Here is a 20,796-nt window from a genome sequence, read left to right as displayed (position 1 = left end):
ACCACTTATTTTTTGGAGGGTGGGAGCAAGAGTACGTCCACTTTCAAAAGAGTGTGCCTTCTATCGGAAAGAGAGCACTCTCTTGTGAAAGTATGCATACTTTTGTGAAAACTGTGCAGTCTTTCAAAAGAGTGCTCACTCATTTAGAACACAGTAATATGGTAAACATAGTAGATGATGGCAAATAAAGACCTGAAAGGTCCAGCCAGTATATCCAACAGTCACACTCATTATCAGTTCACGATTAAAACCATCAATGAATGTAGTATAAAATATGTATACTTAATCCTGATCTTTCTTTGCCATTTTGAGACATAGTCCATAGAGGTCCGTCCGGCACTATCCTTAAGTTTCAACTTCTGGAGTTGTCGTTAAAGTCCACTCCAGCCTATCCTGATCTATCTTACCATACATGGGACACAGACTATAGAAATCTGCCCACCAGTGGCCTTAGTTCCTCACAGCTGGAGTCACCATCTAAGCAGCCCTCAACACATCAACATGCATGCAGGCTGATATTGCCGCCTGGATGTCTCACCGCCATATGAAATAAACATGACCAAGACTGAGCTTCTTATCTTTCCTCCTAAAGCAACCTCTCCTCTTCCCCCATTCTCTATTTCTGTGGATAACACTCTCATCCTCCCTGTCTCATTAGCTCATAACCTTGGGGTCATCTTCGACTCCTCTCTCTCCTTCTCTGCACATATTCAGCAGACTGCTAAAACCTGTCATTTCTTTCTCTATAATATCACCAAAATTCACCCATTCCTTTCTGAGCACACTACCCGAACCCTTATCCACACTCTTATTACCTCTCGCTTAGACTATTGCAACTTGCTTCTAACAGGTCTCCCACTTAGCCATCTCTCTCCTCGTCAATCTGTTCAAAATTCTGCTGCATGACTTATATTCCGCCAGTGTCGCTATGCTCATATTAGCCCTCTCCTCAAGTCACTTCACTGGCTCCCTATCCGTTTCCACATACAGTTCAAACTCCTCTTAGTAACTTATAAGTGCATTCACTCTGCAGCTCCTCAGTACCTCTCCTCTCTCATCGCTCCCTACACTCCTCCTCGGGAACTCTGTTCATTGGGTAATTCTCTCTTATCTGCACGCTTCTTCTCCACAGCTAACTCCAGACTCCGTCCCTTTTATCTTGCTGCACCATATGCCTGGAATAGACTTCCTGAGCTGGTACATCAACCTCCATCTATGGCCGTCTTCAAATTTAGGCTAAAAGCCTAGCTTTTTGATGCTGCTTTTTAACTCCTAACCCTTACTCACTTGTTCAGTACCCTTATTTTATCATCCCCAACTTAGTAATTCCCTTTTCTATTATTTGTCCTGTTTGTCCTAATTAGATTGTAAGCTCTGTCGAGCAGGGACTGTCTCTTCATGTTCAAGTGTACAGTGCTGCGTATGTCTAGTAGCACTATAGAAATAAGTAGTAGTAGTAGTAATGCAGTCCATTTAGGTTTTATTTTTATACCATCTTCTTTCTAATTAGGGATCCTCTGTGTTTCCTAAGAATGGGTACTATTAACACACGCACACAAACAAAAATGGGAATTTCCTGTCATTTCAGCCTGAAAACAACACAAAACAATATGTGAAATGTTTCCCATGTTATTTCAAACTAGTGTACATTTCTAGTGTTCTTTCCAATTTTTTTTAATACCACCTCCCTTCTTTTTGCCCAACACATTCAAACACGTTCCTGATCACTTCAAACTTGTAAACTGATCTGTTTACTGAAGACTTGCTTTCCTGTATTCAAATTTCACTGAAAATATAGGATAAACTTGACTAGCACTAGCCATCTGGTGGAATCTTTGCAGTCCAAACTCATGCTGCTCTGTTGAGTATCTTCCAACGAAATATATATTTCTGAGAAGAGGAATATTCCAATGTACAACACTCCCCTTAATATAAGAACAGAACTAATTTCAGTGTTGGATTCAAATGAAATAAAGAACTCAACTAGTTCAAATTGGTAAATTGCAAAGGAGACCTTCGGTAATTGATCATTCATTGCAGCGAAACTGCTGCTGCTGAAACACTAAAGGACATGCTATATAGAGAGCTCACACCAGCGTATAACAGCATTAATTTAAATTACATCAATTGGTCTCCAATCCAAAAAATACTACTGGTAAATAATATCCAACTACTATATTCAAAGTGTTCAAAATGTTCATATAGTATGTGCCCATGCAAAATCGACCATCAATGTTGTAAATAATGAGAGTCTTAATAAACAAATTCAAGCACTTGTCTTAAAAAATGTGCGGTTAAGGAATAGCCATGATGACCCAATGAGGTTCCTCATTTTGGACTTTGCTTCGGAGACCTTTCATACTTGCTAGTACCACCATTGATGGCCACTTATTTCAGAAATCAAGCTTAATCCCATCAAGGCTTACCAGACATTTAAAGGAGATGCCTTTTTAAAGAAAACCTGGAAAATGAAACCAAAGCAGCAGTATGTAATGACATCACAGTTACAAAACCTTTCTATAACAAACAAACTTTATTAAACAGGAACAGGAGAAAAATCAGATAATTGTATTCAACTCTACTTAGTCATTAAGGGGCACATTCTATATATGGCACCTAAAAATTTGGCATGGAAAGCAATGCCGACTAAGTGTATTCTATAAGTGGTGCCTAGATTTAAGTGCATTATATAGAATATGCTTAGTTGATATACCAGCGCCTAAATCTATGCGCCTTCATTTACACCAATGAAAATGTGGCGTAAATCCAAGCATATAGATTTAGGTGCACTAGGCCATATTCTATAACTACGTCTGTAAATTTCAGAATGCCCATGAAATACCCATTTCCCTGCCCATAACCACGCTCCTTTTTGCTTGCATGCGTTAGAAGTTAGGCACACTGCATTACAGAATGCAGTTAGAGAGTTATGCGTTAAAATTCTAATTATTGCCAATTAGCGCTCATTATAGTTTGTTAAGAACTGCTATCAACGCTGATTATCTTGTTAAGTCAATTAAGTTATATGCCTCGTTATAGAATATGCTTGGATTTTGGTGCGGATCTCTAGGCTCGCTATAAAGAATCTGTGGGTAAGTCCAAAAAGGCCAACTGCCCCCAAATCAAAAATCCAATACTGCTCTCGATATGTCAGTTTTTGCTGTCGATCCCCACCGAGAGATGGTGGAGAAATTTCTTCAATAATGAACTAATGAATTTGTGAAAAGAACGATTATATTGTAAAAAATGAAACTCAATGGAGCTGACGAAGTGTGAGTATTTAAACAACTCACGGTATTCAAGTAAGCAGGTTTTAATCTTCCTGCTGGTATGTCCCACATAAAGTTTGTTGCCTGGGCACAAGATTATTTACTGGTATATAACAAAACAAGAATCACATGTACTGTTATGATGTAGCTTATATTGTTTATCTGTGACTGGATGTTTCCACTCAGAATCTGTAAGAGATGTGGAACAAAAATCACATGTACCACAAGGTTTATGCAAACCTGCAGAGGCAATGTTTTGGTCTGACAAATGCAGTCTTACAATGTGATCTCTGATATTGCGATCACGAGAATAAGCAATGCAAGGTCCAGAATGGAAAATATCATGCAACTGAAGTATTTGCCAGTGTTAGTAGATCATTTTAGTCACCTTTGAAGCCATGAGATCGATTTGCATACACTGCCTTCTTGGTATGCAAATCTATCTCATGCATATTCATTGTGGATATCCTGAAAACATGACTGGATGGGGTTCCCCCAGGACAGGTTTGGGAATCCTTGACTGAGGGTATAAGAGATCAATAGAAGTTTATGATAATTTGCTCCCAATAATTGAACAAACTTAAAGATAGGACTGCAAATTTTAAATCTCATCCTATATTCAGTAACGAGCCAATATGCTCTCATTAGGATTGACCCAATTCTATCCCTTGGTTTACAACTAGTTACAATACAAGCAGTAGCATTTTGCATTTGTAAAAAATGCAAATACATCCTTAGCCAGCAAGGCACGGCAATAATTAAGACGTGATATAATGAGCATCTGCAGTGCTGCCTTTAAGTCTTCTACCTTAAGGAAAAGAAATTTAGAGGTTGCACTTTTTGTATTTTTATTATGTGATAATCTCAAGTATCTTGGTTTTAAATGGCATATTTTTTAAGAATTCATTAAATATTTGTAACATAACAAATAAATAAAAGATACGTGTAGAAACAGAAAAAACATCTCATATTAATTAGTTTGGCTTTAGTTTGCTACCATTCATCCAGACACTAATCGTGAACGCGCAAGCTGCCATAATAGATGGCACCTCTTCATGTGTAAGTTTGAAGGTGATATATAGCTGTTTATCATTGCATAAAGCACTTTTCTAACATTAAAAGTCCAAATTATGCTACCCAGAGAACCTAAAAAGATGTTAAAAAGCATTGGCAAAATCACTGATCCTTTTGGGACACCGCAGCACACCAATGAGGGATCAGAAGAAAAATCTCCCATGATCACAGGCTGCTTTCTCCCAGACAGAAATGAAGCATACTACTGTAGAGCCACATCTTTAATAACTTCAAATGCCAGATGTTCTGATTAAATGACGTGATCAACAATAACAAATGCAGATAGTATAAGTCAAGCAAAACAACCAGTACCTCTCTCTAACTGCAGATCAGTAGTCAATACCATATGTACCATTTTCATAACATATCTAGGCCTAACCCCAACTGGTATGATCACAGTAATTCAGCATTTGTATTATTATAACAGGCTGCCTCTGTGTGAAGGCCACTTAGAAGCCATAGGCATGAGGGCATAACTGGACCCCCACAAATTCCATCTGGGCCCCTGGTTTGGCTGGTGGGGGTCCACAACCCCTATCACCCGAAGCCTTCTTCAGCACCGGAGAAATTGAGGAGCATCTGCGTGCACAGGAGGAGCAAGAAGAAAGAAGAGCAGGGCAGCGAACGTGGCTGTGCCGGAGACCGGCGCTGAAGAAGGCTTCGGATGACGGGGGTTGGGGACCCCCGCCAGCAAAGGTATTTCTTTATGAGGCAAGGTGGTGGGGGGTGAGACGAGGAGGCGAGGCGGTGGTGGGGGGGCGAGGCGTGGCGGCACTCAAAATGTGCCCCCAACCTCAGGCTCTGGCCCCCTCCCACCGTGAGGTCTGGCTACGCCCCTGCGCCTCACCAATGTGTCTTTAGAAAATACTATATAAACAGAATATTATCTTAATGTTCTAATACGTGCTTATTAGATGTTTCATTAGTATTATGTGACATCGTTTTATATCTGTTATTTGAATGTCAGTGCCGTTAATTGTGTATATTTTTGATACTTTCATGGTAGTCCTATTAGGTTTTAATTTGCTGTTTTCAAGCTTCTCATTTATTGTATTTATGTTTATATTTGGTCATTTTTACTATTATGCTGTTAACAAAATTGTAAGTTTTATGTTAAACTGTACCTGCTGTACACCACCTTGGGCGAATCTCTTCATAAAGGCGGTTAATACAGCCCAATAAATAAATAAATACATTGCAAGTAGATTGAAGCTGTGGACATTTACATCTGCTTGGAAGCAGGCATAAACGTTAGCACATGAAAATTTCATAAAATACACGTATAAATAGTGACTGCTCCCATTCCACCCAAACTTCACCTCAGAAAATGCCATGGATTGCATTGAAATGGAGTATTTGAAATTCTCTGCTGATGGTTCTTTGAGTTGGTGTGACTGTAAGGATCAGCTTTGACTGCAACTGCTCTTTGTCACCCTGCCCCCTATCCCACCTTTGTTACTTTAAGCAACTGCCTCATCTTCCCAATGGATGAGTCCATCTTGGCTACCAGTCAGGGCAGCACATTGTTCTGAACCTACTGAATTAATAGGTGCTAACCCTCAAATGGTGTATAGAGCGCCCATAGTAACATAGTAACATAGTAGATGACGGCAGAAAAAGACCTGCACGGTCCATCCAGTCTGCCCAACAAGATAACTCATATTTGCTGCTTTTTGTGTATACCCTACTTTGATTTGTACCTATGCTCTTCAGGGCACAGACCGTATAAGTCTGCCCCGCACTATCCCTGCCTCCCAACCACCAGCCCCACCTCCCAACCACCGGCTCTGGCACAGGCACAGACCATATAAGTCTGCCCAGCACTATCCTCACCTCCCCAGCCCTGCCTCCCAACCCCGGCTCTGGCACAGACCGTACAAGTCTGTCCAGCACTATCCCCGCCTCCCAACCACCAGTCCCGCTTCCCACCACCGGCTCTGGCACAGACCGTATAAGTCTGCCCAGCCCTATCCCTGCCTCCCAACCTCCAGCCCCGCCTCCCGATCTTGACTAAGCTCCTGAGGATCCATTCCTTCGGCACAGGATTCCTTTATGCTTGTCCCACGCATGTTTGAATTCCGTTACCATTTAAATTTCCACCACCTCCTGCGGGAGGGCATTCCAAGCATCCACTACTCTCTCCGTGAAAAAATACTTCCTGACATTTTTCTTGAGTCTGCCCCCCTTCAATCTCATTTCATGTCCTCTCGTTCTACCACCTTCCCATCTCCGGAAAAGATTTGTTTGCGGATTAATACCTTTCAAATATTTGAACGTCTGTATCATATCACCCCTGTTTCTCCTTTCCTCCAGAGTATACATGTTTAGTTCAGCAAGTCTCTCCTCATACGTCTTGTAACGCAAATCCCATACCATTCTCGTAGCTTTTCTTTGCACCGCTTCAATTCTTTTTACATCCTTAACAAGATACGGCCTCCAAAACTGAACACAATACTCCAGGTGGGGCCTCACCAACGACTTATACAGGGGTATCAACACCCCCTTTCTTCTGCTGGTCACACCTCTCTTTATACAGCCTAACAACCTTCTAGCTACTGCCACCGCCTTGTCACACTGTTTCATCGCCTTCAAATCCTCAGATACTATCACCCCAAGATCCCTCTCTTCGCCCGTACCTATCAGACTCTCCCCACCTAACACATACGTCTCCCGTGGATTTCTACTTCCTAAGTGCATCACTTTGCATTTCTTCGCATTGAATTTTAATTGCCAAACCTTAGACCATTCTTCTAGCTTCCGTATGTCCTTTTTCATGTTTTCCACTCCCTCCGGGGTGTCCACTCTGTTACAGATCTTAGCATCATCCGCAAATAGGCAAACTTTACCTTCTAACCCTTCAGCAATGTCACTCACAAATATATTGAACAGAATCGGCCCCAGCACCGATCCTTGAGGCACTCCACTACTTACCTTTCGCTCCTCCGAGCGAATTCCATTCACCACCACCCTCTGGCGTCTGTCCGTCAACCAGTTCCTAATCCAGTTCACCACTTCGGGTCCTATCTTCAGCCCCTCCAGTTTATTTAAGAGCCTCCTGTGGGGAACCGTGTCAAAAGCTTTGCTGAAATCTAAGTAGATTACGTCCATAGCTCGTCCCTGATTCAGTTCTCCTGTCACCCAATCAAAGAACTCAATGAGGTTCGTTTGGCACGATTTCCCTTTTGTAAATCCATGCTGTCTCGGATCTTGCAACTTATTGGCTTCCAGGAAATTCACTATCCTTTCCTTCAGCATGGCTTCCATTACTTTTCCAATAACTGAAGTGAGGCTTACCGGCCTGTAGTTTGCAGCTTCTTCCCTATCACCACTTTTGTGAAGTGGGACCACATCCGCCGATCTCCAATCCCTCGGAACCTCTCCCCTCTCCAAGGATTTATTAAACAAATCTTTAAGTGGACCCGCCAGAACCTCTCTGAGCTCCCTCAATATCCTAGGGTGGATCCCATCTGGCCCCATGGCTTTGTCCACCTTTAGCTTTTCAAGTTGTTCATACACACTCTCTTCCGTGAACGGTGCTCTATCCACTTCAATCTCATTTGTACTTTTTGCAGTCCATCGCGGTCCTTCTCCAGGATTTTCTTCTGTGAAAACAGAACAGAAGTATCTATTTAGCAAATTTGCTTTTTCTTCATCATTATCCACATAGCGGTTCGCAGTATCTTTTAGTCTCACAATTCCCTTTTTAGTCATTTTCCTTTCACTAATATACCTGAAGAAAATGTTGCCACCCCTCCTCACATTTCTAGCCATTTGTTCTTCCGTTTGCGCTTTCGCCAGTCGTATCTCTCTCTTGGCTTCTTTCAGTTTCATCCGGTATTCCTCCTTGTGTCCCTTTTCATGAGTTTTTTTGTATTTCTGGAATGCCAACTCTTTAGCCTTTATTTTCTCAGCCACTTGCTTGGAGAACCATATCGGTTTCCTTTTTCTCTTGCTTTTATTTACTTTCCTTACATAAAGGTTCGTGGCCCTATTTATAGCTTCTTTCAGTCTGGACCACTGTCCTTCCACTTCTTGTATTTCCTCCCATCCCATCAGCTCCTTCCTCAGGTATTCCCCCATTTTACTAAAGTCAGCATGTTTGAAATCCAGGACTTTGAGTTTTGAGTGGCCACCCTCCTCTTCAGCCGTCATATCAAACCAAACCGTTTGATGGTCACTGTTGCCCAGGTGGGCACCCACTCGGACATTTGACACATTATCCCCATTTGTGAGTACCAGATCTAGCGTCGCTCCCTCCCTCGTGGGTTCTGACACCATTTGTCTGAGTAAAGCACTTTGAAAAGCATCCACGATCTCTCTGCTTCTTTCCGATTTCGCAGATGGAACCGTCCAATCTACATCCGGCAGATTGAAATCTCCCAACAACAGCACCTCTCTTTTCTTCCCCAACTTTTGAATATCAGCGATCAGATCTTTATCTAGGTCCTCCAAATGTGTCGGAGGTCTGTAGACAACACCCACATGGACCGAGGTTTTATCCTTTCTTTTTAAGGTGATCCATATCGCTTCTTCCTTTCCCCAGTTCCCTGTCATTTCAGTCGCTGTGATATCATTTCTCACATACAGAGCTACTCCTCCACCTTTACGCCCCTCTCTATCCTTCCTAAAAAGATTATATCCTGGTATGTTTACATCCCATTCATGGGAACCATTGAGCCATTGTCTCTGCCCAGAGTTACATGTGGAATTTTGTACACGGTTTCCATTTCCATGCATAACATAATAGGTTTATTGGCTCCAAATTGATGCTAAGGATCAATTGATTGACCTTAATAACATTTTTTTTACAACCCTTGTTCCTAACTTCCATTGGACCCAGCTCCAAAGTGAGAGTGGCTATGGGAGAGGCATAGAAAGATCAGGGACATGCCTGGAAATTAGGTGCAGCGTTATAGAATACTATTATCACCATGCCTAACTGCCAGGACTTTGGCATCAGTGTTTACACCAGCCAAGGCTGATGTAAATGCTCATGCCTAAAGTTAGGTATGAGAATGGGGACTTAAGTTAGTTTTTTTTATAAAGGCAGTTCCATGTATGGGGACATAAGTTAGTTTTTTTTATAAAGGCAGTTCCATGTATGGGCACATAAGTTAGTTTTTTATAAAGGCAGTTTCATGTGGAATTGCTGTTATAGAATTCATGCCTAGCTCGCATCATCCCGGTACCTAACTGTGGGGATCTTTTACAAAGGCGCAACAATGTTTTTGGCACGCTAGCATTTTTAGCACACACTAATCATTAGCTCTGGCTTAATGCTAGACACACCCATAGGAATATATGGGCATCTCTAGTGTTTAGCGCATGCTTATTTTTAGCACACGCTAAAAACGCTAGCATACCTTTATAAAAGGGTCCCTTTGTGCGACATTTATTAAATTCCCCCATAAATACTATGATGTGCATTGTATATTTTAGTAAAAAAACCTAAAACAGTGGAGATGAAACAAAACACACACACAGTGTGGCGTGCAATCAAATATTTACAGCAGTTCTTTATTAAAACAATGAAGGATAATACTACTGGTGTGTCTTTTCAGAAACCACCTTGAGAGGAAAAATTGATGGGCCTTATCTTCTTTTACTATGAGTCATCTATGTTTTCAGATTTTAAAATGTATATAAATTAAGGGGCTCTTTTACTAAACAATGGTAAAAAGTGGCCTGCGGTAGTGTGAGCGTGTCTTTTGGGCGTTCGCCAGGCCATTTTTTACCACATTTAGGGAAAAGTGCCTTTTTTAAGGGGCCGGAAAATGGATGCACGCTAAAATTGAAACCAGAGTGTGTCCATTTTCGGCCTGAGACCTTACTGCCACCTATTGACCTAGTGGTAAGGTCTCATGCACTACCCGCACGGTAAGCAAGCAGCTTGCACCAGCTGCCATTTACCGCTGGGTAGGTGCCCTGCGGTAGAAAGTAGAAAATATTTTTACCACATGTTTTCAGCATCCGCCAAATTCAGCATTACCACCAAGGCACGCAGGAGATGGGTGGTAATGCAGGGCAAAAAAAGAGCGTTCTGTTTAGTTTCCTGTGTCGTCTTTAGGACTTTTATTTTATCTTTCAATTTGGGGAGCAATACTGTTAATGGTGCACTGTTTTTGAAGCATGTTCACTATTTTTCAGTAGTGTACACCATTAATGGCACAGAAAAACCCTCAAAATGTCAGGTTACCTGTCATTTCAAATTAAAAATGAGATGGGAGGACAATGTTGAATTTCCCATGTTTCAAATGGATACACATCTCTACCAAATACATCTTTCTATATTTGTTACGGATGCTAGAGACCAGAGACACAATAATCACTGTCATAATGCTCATCTCTTTCTTCATATTTTATGGGACTCCAGCAAACATTGACACAAACTGAGTATATTTATTTCCACTTCTAACAGGGTGTGATGTGAAACGGTTGCAGGACAGGGACAGTGAGGGAAATGTTTTTGTGAACAAAAGTCAACTGGAGAGACTTCTGCTTCTGAATTATTTTTCAAATCCAGAGGCAGGTAAGAATTTTTTTTTTATAAATCTGTTTAGGTTGACCTGCTATCTTAGCAGGGCTGTGGACTCCCATGCAGGAGATGCGGGTTTGATTTCTTCTCCTTTTGCAGGTCAAAACTGAGGTTGCTGGGGAGGGGGGAATAAATTTACATTCTCTGGGGAGGGGGAATAAATACATTTCCTGAAACCTCTTACTTATCTAGGAATTTTGACTAAATTGTAAACTCTATAGAGAAGGGAGTTTCTTGTCTGTGTATTTATACAGTGCTATATAAGTCAAATAGGGGGCAATTCTATAATTGGGCACCGATAAACAGGTGCCTAAAGGGTGCCTGGTAGGAGCCTATTCTATAAAGAAATATAAATGCCTTCTTATACTGGTGGAACTGCGAATAGCCACACCTATAAGTAAGGCATGAGCATTTACGCCTACTACAGAGCTGACATGTGCACTTAAGTGTAGGTATTATCTAAGTTATGCACATAAGTGTGAATCCCGCAATGCTCCACCCAGATTTTACCTATGTGTATGCCCACCTAAAACATGCACTAAATAAAATACATGCATATTTATAGAATAGCACTTAAGCAGAATTATGACATTTAGGGTAATGTAATATATTTGATATACCATCTTTCTGTGGTACAACCAAAGCTACATATTATATATAGGTATTTTCTCTCACAATCTAACCCCCATGTTTACTAAGGGGGGGTCTTTTACTAAAGATTAGCTTGAGTTATCTACAGCAGGGCCCATAGGAATAAAATGGGACCTGCTGCAGATAACTCGAGCTAACCTTTAGCAAAAGACCACCTAAGCCATGCTAGCGACTGCGATACGTTAATGCTGACACAGCCCATTCACTTTGAATGGGCTGTGTCAGCATTGCCACGCGGCTTAGTAAATGAGGGGGTAAGCAATAGAGACTTAAGTGACTTCCCAGGGTCAAAAAGAGCCACTGTGGGAATCTAACCCTGTCCCCCTAGCTCCTACTGGACTAATCATTAGGCTATACAAATATGTATGCATATGCCATCATTCTAATAAAATACACATGTAATTGGTATCTAATTGTTAGTTCATGCTTTACAAAATTGCCCTACGTGTGCTATAGACATGATGAGTGTAATTTATAATAGGGTGCCTAGATTAATAGGTCTTGAAGGTGCCTATTTTTGAGACACAGCTGTGTGAGTGGACTGAGTTAGCGCTACCTCTCTTTGGGTGTACTGGCTTCAAGTGCTTCACGGTGTTGCATTGGTGTCGGTTGGGCCTCTCTGGGTCATTGTGCTTTTGCCTAGGTCTAGGGAGTGTGACATCATCAGGGAGGGCCTTGATAAGGAAGTGGTGTTGTTTCCTTCAGAGCCTTTGCAATGGTGGTGTTTGCTTTAGGTAGGGTGGTGCAGTGTGCACTTCTGACTTTGTGTCTAGTTTCCCTGCTTGCTTTTGCTAAGGGCCAGGTTAGTGTTAGTGCAGTGTGCACTGGTGTCTGTGTGTTTAGCTTTCCTGCTTTTCCCTTTGGTCCCCCTGCTTTTCCCTCTTGGTTTTGGAAGCATTGCTGTGTGTAGGGCTTTGGAAGCTCTGTTGCTGATAGAAGTAATTCAGGGCTTGGTGTTGTTAGGAACACTGCAGAGTTTGCTGTTAGAAGTACTTCTGGTGTTTGTGCTATTGGGAGCATTGCAGTCTTTGCTGTTGGTGTTTGGTGCTTTAGAAGCACTTTTGGCTTATGTGTTAGCTTCCCTGCTTTTTCCTTGTGGCTCCCCTGTCTTCCCTTTTAGTGCTAGGAGCTCTTCTGGTTGCTTGCCAGAGTAGTGCTTATGAAGCACCTTGTTAGTTGTATCTAGCTTGCTAGAGCAGTGCTTAGGTAGCTTGTTAGTTTTGTGTTTAGCTTATTAGTGTAGAGCTCTGCTTGTAGCTTGGTGCGTAGTAGCACCTGTGTTAGCTTTGTGTTTAGTTCCCTGCTCTGTTAGTTTAGGGCTTAGGAAGTCCCTTTCTTGAGCAGGGCTTAGGAGCCCATGTTTAGTATAGGGCTTAGGAAGTCCTTTTGTCAGTTTACTGTTAGGAACACTCCTGCTGGTTTAGGGCTTGGGAGCACGTAGATCAGTTTAGGTTTAGGAGTACTTCTGTTTCTAGTCCTGGTCCCTGTGTCATCCGGTATCCAGTAAGTCCTGCCGGCTACTCGAACCCAGGAGCTCAACTCCTGGGGGGGGCTTAGTAGCTAAGTGCAGGTGAAGCTGTGTGGACCAGTCCGGTGTGCTCCAGTCCGGTGTTCCAGTCCTGTGTCCTCCAGTCCGGGGGATTCCAGTCCAGTGTTCCAGTCCGGGGGGTTCCAGTTCTGTGTCCTCCAGTCTGGGGAATTCCAGTCCAGTGTTCCAGTCCGTGTGTTCCAGCTCGCTGGGCGGTGCCTGCAGTCCCTGCCGGTGTCGGTGTGCTTGCCCAGCGTCGGTTGGTGGGTTTTGCCTGCTGCTGTTGCTCCTCGTCAGCAGCCCAAGGGCTCACGTTTGCTCCAGAGCCCGGCCCCACGGGCTCTGAACCTGACAACCTGACAACCAGCCGGGACCAATCTGGATTCTCCCTCGGCTCACTGCATGGCAAGAAGCGTCCGTTGTTCTTCAAGTTGTTACATTGTGGTATGCATTTTCTGTTTCTCACCTGGTTAGCTGGAGCCATGTCTCACTCCCTTACAGCTTCTCATGGAGATAAAGGGGGGCTGGTTTGCCCACAGCATGTCCTCGGATGTTACATGACTTGCTAGTGATTTTCCAGTAAGCTGAATTAGCTAAATTACTGCTGTGCAGGTCATAGGGTACAGACGCCATCTTGATGTCATAGGATTATGCAGGCCAGGACCAGCAAGACGAGACACACAGGGAAATACCCCTACAGAGTAGAAAGGAGCCAAAATAGAGACGTCCAATTCTGATTGCAGAGAGGGAAGGGACATTCAAGTAAAAACAGATGAATTTCAGTATTCAGATCTGGTACTTGGCACATCCAGATTACAAAAAGGTACTCCAATTGAGCAGATCTCCACTGGAGGGAGTAGGGGAAGTCACAGTAGGTAGTTTTCTGTCCCTGGAGGGCTCACAATAAAAAAAAAAAATTACAAACAGATACAGAGGCATTTGAGATGGCAACCTCTGGTTCTCTGCTGTGGTCCTTACTGGCTGCTCTAAACATTAGGGGACCCTTTTACTAAGCCGCGTAAGTATCTATGCTTGCCCAACGTGTGCCAAAATGGAGTTACTGCATGCGGTAATTTCATTTTTGGCGTGCGTTCGATACGCCTATCCAAAAAAATAATTTTTGTTTTCGGACGCGCACCAAGTGGCACTTGATGCGTGTAGGTCATTACCACCCAGTTACCGCGTAATTCTTTACCGCTAAATCAATGGCTGGAGGTAAGGTCTCAGACCCAAAATGGCTGCGCAGCTATTTTGATTTTGCTGCATGTCCATTTTCTGCAAAAAATTTTAAAAGGGTGTTTTTGTTTTTTACAGGCACACTGAAAAATGGATCAGCACACACCCAAAACCTGCGCCTACACTACCATAAGCCATTTTTCAGCGCACCTTAGTAAAAGGACTCCTAGGCTTCTCCTCCATGTGGATGTCTGTGCTACCATTTTATAATATGGATGCGCCTATGCTGTCACAAAGATGTCTGTGTTCTTTGTTTTGTCCCATTCATAGTATAGACATTTTGTAAAATAGATGTTTATGCTGGATGTAGCTAGCACTTGGACATCCATTTCTCATGTATTTTAGAACGGGCTGTGTGACAGCAGATGCTGTTCTAAAATACAAGAGAAATGGACATCCATATTTGAGGTATAGACTTGGACATCCATATTCTGAACTGGATATCCTTTCTAAAATTCCACTCCACCTGTTCTTATAAAATACTAGTACACAGAAGGAAGTGACATCATTGCTGCAAGATGGCAGTTTGAAGTGTTGGGCTCCAGTGGGGGATGCATTAATTTTACCTTGATTGCGGTGTCCTTCCCCCTACAGTGTGACCACAGTGCAACTACAGACAGTCCAGAAGGGGGGGGGGGTGCAAGAATTAATGAGCGAGCTTGAATAAAGTGATATAAAACACTATTTTTGGCTAAGTGACCACGACAACATGCATGGAGCATGTGGTGAGATGAGGAATGCCTTGGGAGACTGAGCTGAGGACGCAGCTAGTGATAACAATCCAGAACATTGCTAGTTTCCCCTCACATGCTCTGAAATGTGAGCAATGTTAGCAGACTTGAAAAAGGAGCTTAAGGGTGAGATCAGCACCAAGGAAGTGAGAGAGCTGCTCATAGAACTGCAGCGAAATACAGCAGATCTTGGGGAAACTGAGTGGAGGAAGCAGAGGCTAGAGTCTCAGGAGGATGAAGTGGCAGCTCTGGCAACATGGAGAAATTATGGGGAGAAATGACTCATAATGTTGAATATAAGAAAAACTGAAAGAGGCAATGCAATTTAAGAATCTGGGGGTGCCAGAGCTGGAGCAATATAAAGATGCCAGTGAAAAGGTGAGGCAAATGCTTTATCCACTCCTGCAGAGAAACGGTGAGGTAGGCCTGCAAAAAGAGGTGCTTATTGAGCAAGCACAAAGAATCTTGGACATGCCCAAATTAAACCTATCTGGGCATATGGTGGTATGCCTCCTGAGATTCCTAGTTAAAGAAAGAATTCTACTTGTTGAAAGAGCCTTCAAGAAACTGGTCTTGGAGGACCAAAAGATTTTGATCTATGGGGGCCTCTCTTTGGTGAGTTTGCAGAAATCACGGGAGCTTAAGGAGGTGACTACTTTGCTTAGAAAGGCCTCAGTGAGATGCCCATAGCTCTATCAGTTTGAACTTTTATTTGAAGTTAATGGAGTAGTGTACCACAGCAGAAATTTGGAGTCTGCCTAGAAAGTTCTGTAGGATTTAGGCATAAGGAACAGCTAAAGAGAGCTACTCCAGTGGTGGAGTTGCAAATGGCATGGTCTAAGTGGCAGTGACTGTCTTTTGGTGGTAAAAGCCTTAACAGGCAATTCTTTGGCTATGAAGCTGAGGATGCCATAAGTACTGGAAACAGAGTGAAGTAGGAGAAATCGGAGCAAATGAACTATAGACAGCCTGAAAGAGAAGACCAGTTGTTGCAAAGGGGAGGCTGAGTAGGAGTTTACGTTCTATTTGAAATTCTGGGACATGGTGATTGTAATGCAAGGTTCCTAGCTACATAATGCAAGGTTCCACTTTAGGAGTCGCCGACCAAGAAAGGCAGCTGCGGTAAAAAGTGTCCCAGCAGGCACCAAAATGATGCACCCAGACCCACACTACCTCAGGTCACTTTTTACTGCGGTTTAATAAAAGGACCGCTAAGTGCTTTATTTTAAAAAATTCCATGCTGGCTAATGAATAAATGTTGGATTAATAACTCAATGTGGATGCAAAGGTGTGATGAGTCATGAAAAGGGATGCTCGGGAATGATGGGGAAGGAATTATTATTATTATTAGCATTTGTATAGCACTACCAGATGCATGCAGCGCTGAATACCTGACACAAAAGAGACAGTCCCTGCTCAAAAGAGCTTACAATCTAAATAATACAAACAAGACAGTTATGGGTGAGGGAAGTACTGAGTGAGAAGGGAGGAAGGGACAAGGGGAGGGCAACTGAGTAGTGGCTAGGAGCTAAAAGCAGCAGTGAAAAGGTGGGTTTTCAGCATAGATTTGAAAACAGGTAGAGATGGAGCGAGACGTATAGGTCCAGGAAGTCTATTCCAGGCATAAGGTGCCGCGAGAGAGAAGGAACGAAGTCTGGAGTTAGCAGTGGAGGAGAAGGGGGACGACAAGAGAGATTTTTCCAGTGAGCGGAGGAATGTAGGGAGAGATGAGAGTGGAGAGGTAATGGGGGGCTGCAGAGTGGATGCATTTAAAGGTCAGTAAGAGAAGTTTAAACTGTATGCGGAAGCGGACAGGGAGCCAGTGAAGCGACTTGAGGAGTGGGCTAGTGTGGGTATAACGATTTTGGCGGAAAATAAGTCGTGCCGCAGAATTTTGGACAGATTGGAGAGGAGAGAGATGGCTGAACGGAAGAACAGTGAGAAGTAAATTGCAATAGTCCAAGCAAGAGGTGACAAGGGTGTGGATAAGGGTTCTGGTAGCGTATTCAGAAAGGAAGGGGCGAATTTTGCTAAAGTTGTAGATAAAGAAACGACAGGTTTTGGTGATCTGTTGAATATATGCAGAGAAGGAGAGAGAGGAATCAAAGATAACTCCAAGGTTACGAGCCGAAGAGACAGGGAGAATGTGTGAGCCATTAACAGAGATAGAGAAAGGGGGAAGAGGGGAAAATTAGAAGTTCCGTTTTGGTCATGTTTAGCTTTAGATGGCGTTGAGACATCCAAGTAGCAATGTCCGACAAGCAGGCTGAAATTTTGTCCTGGATTGAGGTTGAGATTTTAGGGGTGGAGATGTAGATCTGAGAGTCATCGGCGTAAAGATGGTATTGAAAGCCATGGGATGAGATCAGGGTACCAAAGGAAGAGGTATAGATGGAGAAAAGGAAGGGTCGAAGGACAGAAACCCTGAGGCACACCAACTGAAAGCGGGATAGAAGTTGAAGAGGATCCACCAGAGTGAACACTGAAAGAACGAAGTGAGAGGTAAGAGGAGAACCAGGAAAGAACAGGGCCTTGGAATCCAAATGAGGACAGCATATCCAGGAGTATAGTGTGGTCAACAGTGTCGAAAGCAATAGAAAGGTCAAGAAGGATAAGGATAGAATAGAGACTTCTGGATTTAGCCAGTAGCAGGTCATTAGAGACTTTGGTAAGTGCAGTTTCAGTAGAGTGAAGAGGGCGAAAACCAGATTGGAGTGGGTCAAGAATAGGTTGTGAAGAAAGAAAGTCAAGACAACGGCGGTGAATGACACGTTCAAGTAACTTGGAGAGGAAAGGGAGAAAGGAGATGGGGCGATAATTGGAGGGACAGGTAGGGTCAAGTGAGAGTTTTTTAAGGAGTGGAGTGACAACAGCATGTTTGAAGACCGTAAGAACAGTTGCAGTGGAGAGTGAAAGGAATGAAAGTGGAATGCAGGGGTGGAGGCCAGAGGCAAAGAAGTAAGGATGAGAGACCACATATAAATGATGGTGTATTTTTTTCCTTCTACTCTGGCAACTGAATTTCAGCTTAAGTTGAAAAGTAATTTTAAAAAAGTATCCAAGGCTTCTAGTGGTAGTGTTTTTTTTTATATAAAAATAAAAAGCTAATCACTCTCTTGACTACCTTGCAAAGTGCAGTTTAGGTAGGGACCATGAGAAGGAAAGAAAGAGTTTTCATGAATACAGATAGAAATTTTCATTATATGATATCAACAATAATGATGTTGAGATGGCTTCCATTAAGGAGTGCCTAAATCACCAACTCTAATGCAATCTGTATCTATTAAAAGCAGGAAGCCGGCAAAAGAATCGGTTGGGCCGCTGGATGACCGAGGGGTAAAAGGGGCGATCAAGGAAGACAAAGATGTAGCAGAGAGACTGAATGAATTCTTTGCTTCGGTCTTCACCGAGGAAGATTTGGGTGGGATACCGGTGTCGGAAATGGTATTTCAAGCGGACGAGTCGGAGAAACTTACTGACTTCACGGTAAACCTGGAGGACGTAATGGGGCAGTTCGGCAAACTGAAGAGTAGCAAATCTCCTGGACCGGATGGTATTCATCCTAGAGTACTGATAGAACTGAAAAACGAGCTTGCGGAGCTACTGCTAGTGATATGCAACTTATCCTTAAAATCGAGCGTGGTACCGGAAGATTGGAGGGTGGCCAATGTAACGCCCATTTTTAAAAAAGGCTCCAGGGGAGATCCGGGAAATTATAGACCGGTGAGTCTGACGTCGGTGCCGGGGAAAATGGTAGAGGCTATTATCAAAAACAAAATTACAGAGCACATCCGAGGACATGGATTACTGAGACCAAGTCAGCATGGCTTTTGTGTGGGGAAATCTTGCCTGACCAATTTACTTCAATTCTTTGAAGGAGTGAACAAACATGTGGACAAAGGGGAGTCGGTTGATATTGTGTATCTGGATTTTCAAAAGGCGTTTGACAAGGTACCTCATGAAAGGCTACAGAGGAAATTGGAGGGTCATGGGATAGGAGGAAATGTCCTATTGTGGATTAAAAACTGGTTGAAGGATAGGAAACAGAGAGTGGGGTTAAATGGGCAGTATTCACAATGGAGAAGGGTAGTTAGTGGGGTTCCTCAGGGGTCCGTGCTAGGACCGCTGCTTTTTAATATATTTATAAATGATTTAGAGATGGGAGTAACTAGCGAGGTAATTAAATTTGCTGATGACACAAAGTTATTCAAAGTCGTTAAATCGCGACAGGATTGTGAAAAATTACAAGAGGACCTTACGAGACTGGGAGACTGGGCGGCTAAATGGCAGATGATGTTTAATGTGAGCAAGTGCAAGGTGATGCATGTGAGAAAAAAGAACCCGAATTATAGCTACGTCATGCAAGGTTCCACGTTAGGAGTTACGGACCAAGAAAGGGATCTGGGTGTCGTCGTCGATAACACACTGAAACCTTCTGCTCAGTGTGCTGCTGCGGCTAAGAAAGCGAATAGAATGTTGGGTATTATCAGGAAAGGTATGGAAAACAGGTGTGAGGATGTTATAATGCCGTTGTATCGCTCCATGGTGCGACCGCACCTTGAGTATTGTGTTCAATTCTCGTCGCCGCATCTCAAGAAAGATATAGTTGAATTGGAAAAGGTGCAGCGAAGGGCGACTAAAATGATAGCGGGGATGGGACGACTTCCCTATGAAGAAAGATTAAGGAGGCTAGGGCTATTCAGCTTGGAGAAGAGACGGCTGAGGGGAGACATGATAGAGGTATATAAAATAATGAGTGGAGTGGAACAGGTGGATGTGAAGCGTCTGTTCACGCTTTCCAAAAATACTAGGACTAGGGGGCATGCGATGAAACTACAGTGTAGTAAATTTAAAACAAATCAGAGAAAATTTTTCTTCACCCAACGTGTAATTAAACTCTGGAATTCGTTGCCGGAGAAAGTGGTAAAGGCAGTTAGCTTAGCAGAGTTTAAAAAGGGGTTGGACGGTTTCCTAAAGGACAAGTCCTTAAACCGCTACTAAACGGACTTGGAAAACTCCAAAATTCCAGGAATAACATGTATAGAATGTTTGTACGTTTGGGAAGCTTGCCAGGTGCCCTTGGCCTGGATTGGCCGCTGTCGTGGACAGGATGCTGGGCTCGATGGACCCTTGGTCTTTTCCCAGTATGGCATTACTTATGTACTTATGTACTTATGACCCCAGGAAAACCAAATTAAATTTTCAGTCTTTTCTTTATTTATTGATTTTTGTGTGTGTGTGTAAAGCTGTGAGTATGAACATGCACTTAAAAATAGATGGACGCCATAAAATCTAAAGCCAAGGTAGAAATTAATAAATTGGTGAGTTCTAGTTACTTACCTATTTAAGGTGATTGAAATGATTCATTCAACAACTTAGCTCAGAATCAGAATTTAAATTCACTCAGCACATGTCTTATGTCTTGATTCCATATAGGGTCTTGTAGGCACAGACATTTAGAGCAGCTATAGGGCTGGGGTTAAGTGATAATGCCTTACATTTAGTGGCATAGACATGGGAAGGGGGGGGGTCTCGAGGGCCTGGGCTGCTCACTTTCGGCTCAGAATCCCTCTACTTTCCTGGCTGGTCTAACTGAGCGTGCATGGGAGAGCCAGCATTAGCGGCAAAGCGCACCTGCTGAGTAAATGTTGCTGCATGCAGGACTCAGGCAGGAAAGGTCTTCAGCTGGCAGGGCTTGGCTTGGCTTCTCTGCCACTCAGGTATTTATATTTTGAGGCACCAAGGGCATAGACTGGGGCCTTGGGGGGGGGG

General features: G+C 43.1%; 1 protein-coding gene across 1 annotated transcript in view; it reads left to right on the top strand.

Annotated features, from left to right (window-relative positions):
• Positions 1-20,796, top strand: part of TBC1D21 (TBC1 domain family member 21) — a 115,631-nt gene that overhangs the window by 40,220 nt on the left and 54,615 nt on the right. Inside the window, 1 exon segment of the mRNA XM_030191427.1 lies at positions 10,762-10,872. Coding sequence (XP_030047287.1) covers positions 10,762-10,872 — 111 coding nt within the window.

This window comes from Microcaecilia unicolor, chromosome 1 (genome assembly GCF_901765095.1).
Source record: "Microcaecilia unicolor chromosome 1, aMicUni1.1, whole genome shotgun sequence".
In the NCBI taxonomy this organism is placed as follows: Eukaryota; Metazoa; Chordata; class Amphibia; order Gymnophiona; family Siphonopidae; genus Microcaecilia; species Microcaecilia unicolor.
This window is presented reverse-complemented; position numbering and strand designations above follow the sequence as displayed.